The following is a 13,387-nucleotide window of genomic DNA, read 5'->3' on the forward strand; positions in this document are numbered from 1 at the left end:
TAAGATTATGGAGGACTCTAGAGTGTTATCCTTACGGTTTTCTTTTAGGGACTCCAAACAACATAAGGCCTTGGAACCAATGCAACGGCCTCTTGACCTTTCAGGAGCGCTTTACAATGAGTAATATATGCAAAATTCAAGAAGCAAGTGAAGACCATCATTAAGTTAAAAATGAATAATAGAATTGTATCTTGTCAAATTCGTTAATGAAGTATGAGCAAACAAAATTTCTAAGTAAAAGATAATAGGAATAAGGAAAGCAATCACAGAAAAAGGAATGCGAAATTCTTACATAATAATATGAAGCATTTTTTAGCTGTCCAATATTACAAGATTTCCTTTTTGGTTAGGGCTACTAGCTTCCCCATGTAAAATCCACAATCAACATATCAATTACTTCGGATCGACGATTGAGTATATTGACTTGATTGAATTGACGAGAAAGTTTGATTTGAATTGTCTTCAAGATCCTCTGGTTCTCTCTCCACTAATGATAGAAAAGGCTTGGGAGGTATTTGTAAACTTTCAATACCTCCTTCAAGCATTTCTACAACTTTATTCATTGAAGGACGATCACTAGGTTTCATCTGTATACACCACAAAGCAACTACAATTATCTGCTTGGCTATTTTCTTTTCCTCTTCTGTGGCATTTTCTATTCTTATGCCATTTTCATCTTGCACTTCCTCATAGACACAAGTGGGAAAGTATTTACTTGATTGGTCTGCAATTGCATTAAAGTTCTTTCGCTTACCCATCATGTCCATCAATAACATTCCAAAACTATAAACATCAACTTTGTACGAGATGCTTCCAATATTTTTGTAGCACAACTCAGGGGCCATGTATCCTAACGTCCCCCTTACAGCAGTTAAAGAAATAGTATTGTCATCCATATGATACAATTTTGCTAGACCAAAGTCAGAAACCTTAGGAGTAAAGTCTTCGTCAAGAAGAATATTGTGAGGCTTGATATCAAAATGCAGAATCTGCATTTGACATCCTCGATGCAAATACTCAATACCATGAGCTACTCCCAAAGCTATATTATACATTTTCTCATAGCTTAGAAGAATACTTCCTTCTTGTGAAAAAATGTATTTATTGAGAGACCCATTGGGCATAAACTCATATATAAGAGCACGTTTTGATCCCTCAACACAAAAGCCAATTAGTTGAACTACATTAATATGATGAATCCTTCCAATTGTTGCAACTTCACTGATAAATTCTTGCCCATTAGCTTTGGACTTACCTAACATCTTTACAGCTACAAGTCGGCCACTTCTAAGTGTTCCCTTAAAGACAGTGCCATAGCCTCCTTCACCTAGTTTATCCTTAAAATTTTTGGTCATTTTCCTAATTTCTGAGTACGAATACCTTATTGGCATGAGATTATTGTTATTTTGTAAAAATTCTTCAATGATGTCAAACGCCGATAAATGTCTCCTACGCCATTTATATATCAAGAATCCAATCACAAATGGGGTCGCCATTATAATTTTTGCTCCATGGAATAGTCCTATGAAAAAGCATAATCAAATTAAATAGATTGTAAGAAAATATATCTATTAATCGTTAAAAGTTCTAGTACTTAAGCAAAGTAGTTCATGTTATTTTTCCTGGTAAATTTCATTAAAACGAAAGGTACGTATGATGAATTTCACAGCCTCCTAGATATTCAATACCACAAGCTGCTACTCCTAGAATAATATCATCATGCATCTTCTCTTAGTTTAGAAGGATCAATGCCTCCTTCGTGTGAAAAAAAATGTATTTATTGAGAAGTTGTTCATATATAAAAGTATGCTTTGATGCTTAAACGCCAAAAATCAATAACATGCATCGCACTAACATGCTGAATCCTTAGATATGGTTAAAATATATATATATATATACACGTTGTGCTACTTTCAAATTCTACTAATTAAGCAAGCTAGGTTACTATTATTTTTTTAAAATTTCATTAATATTATCCATCTTCTTGCGTGTATATCTTCTAAAAGGGGAATTAATAGAAAACGAAGAAAATGAAAGGCAGTGATCATATATACTTCTTACCGAGGTTGATAGTAATGATCATTAGTGGTAATAGGATCTTTAGATGGGATCCTACAAGAAAGAATGCATTAATTAATTAACCAAGAAAGAGATTTGATCATGAATGAATTAAAAAATTCATGGCATAAGAAAATGGAATAAACAAGTTTCCAACTAATAAACCAGATTACCATGCTATTTATGTAATGTGTGGCATGTGGGAATGATGAGTAGCAAAGTTTTAATTAGGGGTATAACCAGTTCAGTTCAGTCCGGTTTTAGACAAAATTTAGAACTGAATCAGTATGCAACGATTTTGCATTTTTCAAAACCAATTACGTATCGGTTACCCTCATAAACCGGTACTCTGGTTTTACAGGTTTACAGTCTGGTTTTAATGTATTATATTATATAATATATAATATAGTATATTATAGTATATAATACTATAGTAATAATATATTGTAGTATATTATAATATATATTATAATTATATTATAGACTATAATGATATATTATAATATAGTGATATATTATATATATTATAATATATAGTGATACAGTATTAGTATAACTATTAATATAATAAATAAAATGATATAAAATTTTAAAATTTAATATTATATTAATTAGTAATTTATTATATAATACAAAATTATTTTATATTTAATTATATATTATATATAAATTATATACAATAGAAAAAATTAAAATATATATATAAACCGGTCCGGTCCGGTTTTAGATAAAAAGATTGAAATTGAACCGATTTTAACCAGTTTTAATAAAAACAAAATTGGTACCAAACCGAACCAAGCTCGGAATCCAACCGATCCCACTGATTTATTCCGGTTCGGTCCGGTTTACCGGTTCACTGGTTTTTTTTTTTTTTTTACACCCTTAGTTCTAATTGAAATGATTGAAATATAGAGTTAGCGATCGAAGTCTACTGTATAAATAAATCTAACACTTATGCCATGGAGACCTCACCTAAGTGTCACGGACTTAGAATTTCTTCACTCGACCCGTGCGGCCTTAGGAGGCTTTCTCTCCCACAAAGCTCCTAAGTAAGCCTTCTAAAGGACTCAAGACAATAGAGAACAAACTAGAGAGAGAAGATAGAGAGAGATGCTCTAGAGAACTTGTTTCTCTTATTGCTTGGTGATTTACACAAATGAGAGCCCCTCTATTTATAGGGAACTCTTGGTACAAAGAATGGGTAGGATTGTGACACTTGTCATCAATCCAACGGTAAAGAACTTTCTAGATTCCTACTCTAGAATTGTCTATAAGGCCCTTTTCTAGAACACTACTCTAAATTGTCTAGAACGCCCCTTCTAGATGACTCCACACAATTCCACAAGATTACAAAAGACTTGGAGGCTTCTAGAAGGTTAGCAAATTCTCTAAAAAAAACCCTAGGTGGTGACATTCTCCCCCACCAAGCTTCGCGACGTCCTCGACGCGGTGTCTTCATGGAACCTTCGGATATGATCTTCAAATTGCCACAATGACTCCTTTGGTTCCCAAGTTGTCTCGCTCTCGGGCAATCCCTTCCACTTGATCAAGTATTCTTGGCGTGGCATATGACTCTTTCGCCTGATGACACGGTCCGCCAAGATTTCTTCTACTTCTTTGTCGAAAGTGGTAGTTATGCCCAAAGGTGCACGCTTAGACTCTCCTCGTGTTGGCTCTTCTTCATCACCATGGTAAGGCTTCAAGCAGCTGACATGGAAGACTGGATGAAGTTTGAACTTGGAGGGTAAGTCCAGCTTGTAGGAGACCTTCCCTACTTTCTTGATGATTGGGAATGGTCCCTCGTAACGTCGTACAAGCCCCTTGTGTAGCTTTCTTGTGAACTTGTGCTGGCTCGGCAAGATCTTTACTAACACCAAGTCGCCTATACGATACTCTGCGTGCCTCCTCTTCTGATCAGCCCACTTCTTCATCTTCTTGGTTGCTTTGTCTAAGTAGGAACGGGTCACATCCAATTGCTCGTTCCAAGACTTAGCAACCTTGAAAGCTGTCGGACAATTCCCCGCGTAGCTTGTCTCCAATGACTGGGGAGTAAGTGGCTGCTGTCCCATTACAATCTCAAAGGGGCTCTTGTTTGTGGACTCGCTCCTTTGTAAATTGTAGGAGAATTGAGCGACATCCAATAACTTGGCCCAATCGGATTGGTTTGCACTCACAAAGTGCCTCAAGTACAACTCCAACAAGGCATTCACCCTCTCGGTTTGCCCATCTGTCTGAGGGTGAAAGCTGGTAGAGAAATGTAGGGCAGACCCCATAAGCTTGAATAGTCCTGACCAGAACTTTCCTGTGAAGCGAGGGTCTCGATCGCTGATGATGCTCCGTGGTAAGCCCCAATACTTCACCACATGCTTGAAGAATAATTTTGCAGTTTCTTCAGCTGAGCAATCTTTAGGAGCCGCGATGAAAGTGGCATACTTGGAGAATCGATCTACCACCACAATGAGGGTACCGCAACCCTCGGATTTAGGTAGAGCCACTATGAAATCCATGCTCACACTCTCCCATGGGTGTGAAGGAATGGGTAGTGGTTCTAGCAATCCTGCAGGACTCTGATTCTCCACCTTATCTTGTTGACACACAAGACAGGTCTTCACGAAGAGTTCCACCTCATCTCTCAGTTGAGGCCAATAGTATGAAGCTTCCAGCAAAGCTCGAGTACGTCGTTGGCCCGGGTGTCCAGCCCACAAGGAATCATGGCATTCCTTGATAAGGTTCCTACGTAGGTTTCCCCACTTTGGAACGTAGATTCTCCGCCTGAGGGTGTAGAGAAGACCGTCCTCTACCCAGAATCTCTTGGTTTTCCCTTCCTTAGCCATGTTCACCAAGTTCTTGGCTAAGGGATCATGCTCCATGCCTTCACGGATCACCTCGAGTAGCTCCCCTTGAGCTTGAGTGATAGCAGCAAGTTCACCCTTCCTACTCAATGCATCAGCAACAAGGTTGGCCTTGCCTGGTTTGTACTCCAAGACAAAGTCAAATTCTGCCAAGAAGTCTTGCCATCTAGCTTGCTTTGGGCTTAGTTTCTTCTGACTCTGGAAGTAACTAGTGGCAATGTTGTCTGTCTTGACTACAAAACGGGAGCCAAGTAGATAGTGTCGCCAAACTCTGAGGCAATGGATGATGGCCGTCATCTCCTTCTCCTGCACGGTGTATCGCCTCTCAGTCTCATTGAGTTTGCGACTCTCATATGCAATAGGATGTCCCTCTTGCATAAGAACTCCCCCTATGGCAAAATCCGATGCATCTGATTGTACCTCAAAAGGCTTGGTACAATCTGGTAAGGCCATGACCGGTTTCTCCGTGATGGCTGTCTTCAGATCGTCGAAGGCTTCCTGACACCTTGAGGACCACTCCCAGACCTTGTTCTTCTTGAGCAAGTCAGTGAGGGGGGATGCTCTTGTGGAGTATCCCTTTATAAATCTCCTGTAATAGTTGACAAGCCCAAGGAAGGATCGGAGCTCGGTAACCTTAGTGGGAGGATCCCACTTCTTGATTGCCTCAATCTTCCCCTCTTCCATGCTGAGTTTTCCCCCTTGGATTTTGTGGCCAAGGAAATGGACTTCGTTTAGAGCGAATGAGCACTTCTCCTTCTTGACATAGAGTTGATTTTCCCGTAAGACACGGAAAACAACCCTTAGATGCTCCACATGTTCTTCAAGGGTAGAACTATAGATGACGATATCATCTAGATAGACTACCACAAACTGATCAAGATAGGGATGAAAGATCTTGTTCATGAGCGTGCAGAAGGTAGCTGGAGCATTCGTGAGGCCGAAGGGCATCACTAGGAACTCGTATGCCCCATAGCGAGTTACACAAGTTGTCTTGGCTTCATCTCCTTCCGCAATTCTTACTTGATAATATCCCGATCTTAGATCAAGCTTGGAGAAGTACTTTGCATGGCCTAGTTGATCAAATAAATCAGCAATCAAAGGAATAGGGTACTTGTTTTTGATGGTTACCTTGTTTAGAGCTCGGTAGTCGATGCACAGCCGCAACGACCCATCATGTTTCCTTTGGAACAACACAGGTGCCCCGTATGGTGCCTTGGAGGGTTGGATGAATCCGGCATCAAGTAGCTCCTTTAGTTGCCTCCTTAGTTCTTCAAGTTCTGGAGGTGACATGCGATAAGGGGCTTTGGCGGGTGGTTTGGCGCCGGGTTCCATCTCGATCTGATGATCCACCTCTCTCCTAGGTGGTAGTTGCTTGGGCAACTCTGGCGGCATGACATCCTCATAGTCACTGAGGACCCTTTGGATTTCTTTGGGTGGAGGGGAGGAAATCTTCACTTCACCTTCCTCCATAGAAGCCAAGTATGACACCTCGCCCTTCTTCCATCCCTTCTTGAATTGCATGGCGGATAGAAGTTGGGTGGTGTTTGGCTTGGACACGGTGGGTATCATGCATGGACCCCCTTCCAAGATGCACACCGAGTTATAGTGGGGAAGAGACACTACATTGAACTGTCTCAAGAATTCCATCCCCAACACGATGTCAAAATCATCCATAGGAGCGACTGAGAAGTCCACCGTGCCTCTCCAAGTGCCAAGTTGTAGCTCCACCCCGTGAGCTACGCCATCGAGGGGTTTGGCTTCAGAATTCACAGTCTTCAGCCACCCTTGACCCTTCTTAAGAGGAATCCCTAGCCGTGTGGCCTCTTCCTTCTTAATGAAGTTATGAGAAGCTCCTGAGTCGACCATGGCGTGACTCTTCTTCCCATTGACTAGCACCTCTACAAACATCAAGGATCCATCCTTGGTGGTTGGCTTCGTGCTTGCCTTCAGAGAGTTGAGAAGTTGTAGACACCCCAGGTGCGACTTCTCTTGAACTTCCTTCTCCTCCAACATAGCGTTGAGGGCCTTCCGCTTAGGACAATCTCTAGCCCAATGTGGGCCGTTACAAAGGAAGCAAGCATCCTTTGGCTTCTTGTCCTTTGAGTAGTCCTTCTTGCCCTCCTTTGATGTTGAAGGCTTGTCACCTCGGTCTTTATATTGTGAAGGCTTGAACCCCTTCGCTCCCCCACCCTTAGTGTGATTGTCCTTCGAAGACTTGGGTTTTGAAGAGTTGTCACTCTTATGGTACTCAAATTCTTCTAAGGTCTCTGCCACGGTCAGGGCGGTGGAGATGTCGTTGACTCCACGACGCTTGAGTTCTTGAGCCACCCAAGATTTGAGACCATCAATGAAGTTGAAGAGGAGATCTTCTTCACTCATGTTTGTAATTTGAAGCATGAGGGCAGAAAATTCCTCAACATAGTTGCGGATAGAAGAAGTGTGCTTCAACTCCTTCATTCTCTTCCGCGCATGAATTGCCACATTCTCGGGATAGAATTGCCTCTTGAGTTCACGCTTGAACTCTTCCCAAGAATCAATGGAGCAAGTACCCTTCTCTATCTCGCTATGCTTACGACGCCACCAGGTACCAGCAAGATTAGTAAGATAGAGGGAAGCAGTACGTACCTTGACACGCTCGTCTTGCATGTTCAAAGCTTCAAAGTAGCGCTCCATGTGCCACATGTAGTTGTCAAGTTCTTTGGCATCCCGCTTGCCATCGAACTCTTTTGGTTTGGGGGTATCCACCCTTGGTGTCGCCATCATCCCAGCTCCGACGACGCCCCCATTGGCCACTGCACGCTTGCATATAGCCCAATCCGCCTTGGTCTCCTCTAGACCGACGCGGTATTCCTCCATTTGCCCCTGGAGTTTCGTTAGCTCCCCCAAGACCCGGTCTTGGAAAGCAACGTTCTCAACACGTTGTGCTTCGATGGTAGGTTGGATGGTGCTTAGAATGGACTCCTTGAGCGACTCGGATTGTCCTTCCAATCCTAGCTCCTCCATACCTTGCTCCACGATGTCAAGCCGATCCCTGACATCCGCTACCGCCACCTCCATCCTGGTCACCGTGTTGTCGAAGGTGCTCACCTCCCTGTGAGACTGATCCCATTCCTCGATCTTGGCCAATATCTTGGCCATGGCCCTCTCGATCCCATCGAGACGAGACTCCATAGATGAGCTTGAGTCCTTCGACCTCTTGCTCTTTCTTGTCTCCTGGACCTCCATGGTGATCTCACTTGGATCCGCCATCCTAACTTGGTTGGCTCTGATACCAACTGTCACGGACTTAGAATTTCTTCACTCGACCCGTGCGGCCTTAGGAGGCTTTCTCTCCCACAAAGCTCCTAAGTAAGCCTTCTAAAGGACTCAAGACAATAGAGAACAAACTAGAGAGAGAAGATAGAGAGAGATGCTCTAGAGAACTTGTTTCTCTTATTGCTTGGTGATTTACACAAATGAGAGCCCCTCTATTTATAGGGAACTCTTGGTACAAAGAATGGGTAGGATTGTGACACTTGTCATCAATCCAACGGTAAAGAACTTTCTAGATTCCTACTCTAGAATTGTCTATAAGGCCCTTTTCTAGAACACTACCCTAAATTGTCTAGAACGCCCCTTCTAGATGACTCCACACAATTCCACAAGATTACAAAAGACTTGGAGGCTTCTAGAAGGTTAGCAAATTCTCTAAAAAAAAACCCTAGGTGGTGACATAAGTCACCTTCATCATACCACCCAGTTAAATAACTTCTGATACGATCCGACGTCCTGCTTTGCAGAAGAAAATTAGAATAACATCATTAGCATTTTATTAAAACCAGTAATATTATTTGTAATATCTTTCAAGTAACTGTCCTTAAAAGTTTGATCATCTTGTCTAAGTGCTGAAACTACTTATTAATAATTTGATGCATCGATCACAGACCAATGAATGATCAGGTAAAATTGATTTTTGTCTGTCACTGTATGCCGTATGGTTTCGTATTGAGCTCTACCTAATTAATAGATTATTTGGAACAAAAAAAAAAAAACAAGCATGGAAACAAAACCTACATAAATTAAAAAACAGAGTTAGATGATCTTACCGCGCTCTGTCTGCCTTACTTTATCGTCAATAACTACAATAGTGAAAATATATATATATATATATATACATAAGTTAAAATCCATGAAAAATAAATGAAAATGTGACTTTAAATAATTTCAAAATATGGCCCAATAATTCACCTAATACAACTCACTCCAGAAACTTTTGGAGAAAGAAATTAACCTTACCTGAATACGAAAGATCTACTATGCCTCGGAAAGCTGGTTCTCCAAAGAACAGAATAAAAGTTAGCGGTTGGAATTATCAACTAAAATCAATTCTTCATCATCATCATCACAACAATTCATCCAAGTTTTTCATCGTCCATTTTGAGATAAAAATTAAACTCACCAGTGTAAACCCGATATGGTATTCCAAGGATTCCTGGTTTGACAAACAAAAGACGAATAACGTTAGCGGTTGGAAACATTCCTATATGTTATGGGGGTTTGGTATATATGGGGGTATACATGCATAAAGAAATTTCGTAAAGTAGCATTCATCGTTTATTTGATAAGAAATCGGATCCCGCAGTGTTTACTCACCCGTATGTCTTTCGCAGCAAAGATTTGTATCGCTAAACTCGAAGATGCCGCACTTTCCACAATATTGAGACCAAGAAATCTCAAAACCGTATAGCAATAGGTTGTATAAGTCTGTGCAGGAAATACCACTTGGGTCTTCTGGAAGCAAATTGCGCACTGACGGCCACGATGTCTGGAATATATGCTCTACTTGGCACAAGTCCTCCACATCCCCTGCTTTCGCCTGGTTATATAGCACATACCTAAACCCGGCCTCGGGCTGGGATGAAGATGAGTTGGAAGCATACGCTCTATTGCCAAAGCAAGCAGATTTGTTCAAATACCGTGGGGAATTCACTCGCTTTTCACAGTTCAACAAAACCATGTACTGTATGCTTCTGTCGATGGACCTCGTAGGATAATATGGAGTATTGGCCCGTAAACGGAAACAACCAGTGATGTAGGAGAAATTACCCTTTTGAATACCCGAGTCTACAACTCGGATTGTTTGGGAAGTGTAATTGATTTCCTGTACGTAGTGTTCTATGGAAAATAAGAATAACACGGTGTGGTTGTCCTGACAAGACAGGGTATACCTTCGGTCGCCGCAATTTGGAGGGTCGTCTGCCAATCGAAATGGAGGGCTTATGTTGGGGATATTGCCGCAGGAAGAAGGAACACAGTCCTGATTTGTATCCTTAGCACTACAAGTTTGATGAAGAAGTAACACAACTAGAACGATAAGCGCCATGAGTCCTGCAGAAAGGGAAACACTTTTCTTCATTCTCTCTGAGAGAGAGAGAGAGACAGAGAGAGACAGAGAGTATAGCGAATAGCTTCCACAGCTGTTAACAAACAATATTATAGAAGCGTACACATGCGTCACTTTTTATCACCAACTCAATATTAAATAATTAAAAATTATTTATTATATTTTATTTATAAATTTATTATTTAATATCATATTATAAAATAACGAGAAAATAATGAAAAAAAAAATAACGGTGAATAGATTTTTTCTTTCAATAATTATACAAATTTGTATGCAAAGTTTTTTATTTATGAAATTAGTTTGACGTAAGCCGCTGCGTCATAGGTTGCTAATTAATTATTAGCTTTGGTTTGTAGGCCACGGACAATCAAGTATTTGCTCGATCGTAATAAGAATGGCAAAGTCATATTTGTTGTTGTTTGTGGTTTTCGTCTTACACCACGTTCGAGGCCAACATGATGATTGTGCTGATTCATTTCGGTGTGGCGGCCACGGCCCAGCCATCCGATTTCCTTTCCGACTCAAAGACCACCACCCGGACAATTGTGGTTTACCTGGGTTTCATGTGTCCTGCTCCGCTACGGACGATACAGTGCTCGAGCTGCCAAGTTCAGTCAAGCTTTTTGTCAAAAAGATTGACTACAAATCTCAGGAACTTCAAGTATATCATCCTGATCATTGCTTTCCAAGAGTGATCCGGCAACTCGATTTATCTTCCTCACCTTTCCAATTCCCAAGATATCGATACGGCCTTTCTGACTTTGCATTTTTCAACTGTTCCCATGCTATAAGAGAAGGACACAGTGATGGGAGGGCGATTTCTTGTCTTAATGACACTACCTATAGCCACCAAGTTTATGTCTTGTTTAATAATGACGACATCAACGAGTTGCCCATAGTACCTTGTAGAAAGATGTATAGTGTTAGATCAATTCCATATGGTATTGTATCTAATTTTGTTGATATCCTTTATTTGAATTGGTCCAGACCAGCTTGCAGAAAATGTGAACTGAAAGGCATGAATTGTGGGTTGATGAATATTAATAGCAGTAGTACCGAGTCAGAAATTTAGTGCTTCCCCAAACACAACAAAGGTATCATCTTCTATACAATTACCAACTCTTTACTCAATTTCTTATTATGGATGATCTGCAGCCACGGGGAATCTTCTGCAATATTCAAGAAATCATTAAAAAATAAAATAAAAAATAAAAACTTTTAATCACGGAATGATGCCTTTGCTCTCATGTTTACTTCATCAGAATAGAATGAGAATCTGATGATTATATATGTCAAATTAATTTTTTACAGGTGCATCAACAAAATTAGTGACCATTGGTAAGTTAATTATCCCTTGGCTTTTTATATTAGAAAGTTTCAGATGTACGTACTAATTAATCGGGGAAGACTTGAGCTCTTGACTTGGTGAATGTTTGATATATATATGTATGCAGGTGCCATTTTAGGTCCAACTCTTTTAGTACTGCTTGCCTTTGCACTTTATCGCGTCTATAGTAATGACAAAGCAGAAAAAGAATATCGAAAGAAGATTGAAAGTTTCTTGGACGATTACAGAAGCTACAAGCCCACAAGATACTTGTACGCTGACCTTAAAAGGATTACAAATCAGTTTACCGAGAAATTGGGCGAAGGAGCCTACGGAACAGTGTTCAGAGGAAAAATTTCAAATGAAATCCACGTTGCTGTGAAGATCTTGAATAGTTCCCAGGGAAACGGAGAAGAATTCATAAATGAAGTTGGAATAATGGGTAGAATCCATCATGTCAATGTGGTTCGCTTGGTTGGATTTTGTGCTGATGGATTTAGACGGGCACTAGTTTATGAGTTCTTTTCAAATTATTCATTAGAAAAGTTCATATTTTCAGAGAATTCGAAGAGTCATTTTCTTGGTTGGGAGAGACTACATGATATTTCTCTAGGTGTGGCAAAAGGAATCGAATATCTTCACTAAGGATGTGATCAAAGAATCCTCCATTTTGATATCAAACCTCATAATGTTTTACTAGACCAAAACTTTATTCCAAAAATTTCTGATTTTGGTCTTGCAAAGTTGTGTTCCAAGGATCAAAGTGCAGTATCTATGACCACAGCCAGGGGGACCGTGGGTTACATTGCACCTGAAGTGTTTTCTAGAAACTTTGGGACTGTGTCTTATAAAGCAGATGTTTATAGTTTTGGAATGTTGTTGCTTGAAATTGTTGGAGGGAGGAGAAGTGTTGACATTACGTCGGAAAAAACTAGCCAAGTTTACTTTCCAGAATGGATCTACAATCTCTTGGAACAAAAAGAAGAGTTACGAGTTTTTATCGAGGATGATGGAGATATGAAAATTGCAAAAAAACTTGCAATAGTGGGACTTCGGTGCATCCAGTGGCACCCAATGGATCGTCCTTCTATGAAACTTGTGGTTCAAATGTTAGTAGAAGAAGATAAATTAATCATGCCTCCTAATCCTTTTGCCTCCCTATGCCCTACGAGGATCCATGCAAAGAAGCCTATGATGCATTTAGGCCAAGAATTGGACGTTATCCTAGAATTAGATTAAGTGTTAGGAGTTTGTTTTAAAGATATTGAAATAAACATGTTGTAGTTAAACATTATTACTTTTGATGTTGGAATGATCATAAAGGAATTCAAGGTTGCCTCTTATATATGAACTTGATATGATCATATTTGTTTCGAATAAAATTTGGTGCTTTGGAAGGAGATAATCGACATTGACAAGTATTCTTATGGTAGATACACTATCTTGGTGATGTCTACCAAGATTTCCATTTTGTATTGTATACTTGTAATGCATAATGCGTGATCCATTAATCATTAATGGCGGTGACCCAATGATTTTAATTAGTTGTTTGCATATATTAAGTTTTGAGTTTGTATCAAACTATAAACTCACTTTATACTATTAGTATTACCTATACAAAGATTCATTAATTAAATTATATGGTGAAGATGGAGTTTAAGTTATATATGGCTCAAATTTGACTTAAGGGAATGTCTACAACTTTCCGTCGTCTAGGTTCCTTCTATTTGATTCTTAACAGATACTTTTATGCAAGTATTAAAACTT

At 39.9% G+C, this 13,387-nt stretch overlaps 2 protein-coding genes and 1 long non-coding RNA gene across 3 annotated transcripts; 1 reads left to right on the plus strand and 2 right to left on the minus strand.

The window, feature by feature from the left end:
* Positions 1-389: 389 nt before the first annotated feature.
* LOC122306239 (rust resistance kinase Lr10-like) lies at positions 390-1,496 on the minus strand. The gene has a single exon (XM_043118674.1). It carries the CDS (start codon positions 1,494-1,496, stop codon positions 390-392), a length of 1,107 nt encoding a protein of 368 aa, XP_042974608.1.
* LOC122307682 lies at positions 1,391-10,385 on the minus strand. Its single transcript, XM_043120714.1, has 7 exons — positions 9,543-10,385; positions 9,349-9,381; positions 9,186-9,218; positions 8,996-9,028; positions 8,623-8,678; positions 2,062-2,112; positions 1,391-1,522 (listed from the first exon to the last, which is right to left on the minus strand). Exons 1-5 carry the CDS (start codon positions 10,303-10,305, stop codon positions 8,650-8,652), a joined length of 891 nt encoding a protein of 296 aa, XP_042976648.1. The 5' UTR covers positions 10,306-10,385; the 3' UTR covers positions 1,391-1,522; positions 2,062-2,112; positions 8,623-8,649.
* A 252-nt stretch (positions 10,386-10,637) lies between these two features.
* Positions 10,638-12,981, plus strand: LOC122306883. The gene is made up of 3 exons (XR_006241563.1): positions 10,638-11,387; positions 11,605-11,631; positions 11,748-12,981. It is a non-coding gene; the product is annotated as an uncharacterized LOC122306883 (long non-coding RNA).
* The last annotated feature ends 406 nt before the right edge of the window (positions 12,982-13,387 follow it).

The sequence above is a fragment of the Carya illinoinensis genome, chromosome 4 (genome assembly GCF_018687715.1).
Source record: "Carya illinoinensis cultivar Pawnee chromosome 4, C.illinoinensisPawnee_v1, whole genome shotgun sequence".
NCBI lineage: Eukaryota > Viridiplantae > Streptophyta > Magnoliopsida > Fagales > Juglandaceae > Carya > Carya illinoinensis.

Coding starts and splice junctions, on each gene's coding strand:
- LOC122307682 (XM_043120714.1), bottom strand. CDS start 10,305: ATGAAGAAAAGTGTTTCCCTTTCTGCAGGACTCATGGCGCTTATCGTT. Junction 9,219..9,348: donor ACCATATCGGGTTTACACTG/GTGAGTTTAATT, acceptor TTGGAGAACCAG/CTTTCCGAGGCATAGTAGAT. Junction 9,029..9,185: donor AGTAGATCTTTCGTATTCAG/GTAAGGTTAATT, acceptor TCACTATTGTAG/TTATTGACGATAAAGTAAGG.
- LOC122306239 (XM_043118674.1), bottom strand. CDS start 1,496: ATGGCGACCCCATTTGTGATTGGATTCTTGATATATAAATGGCGTAGG.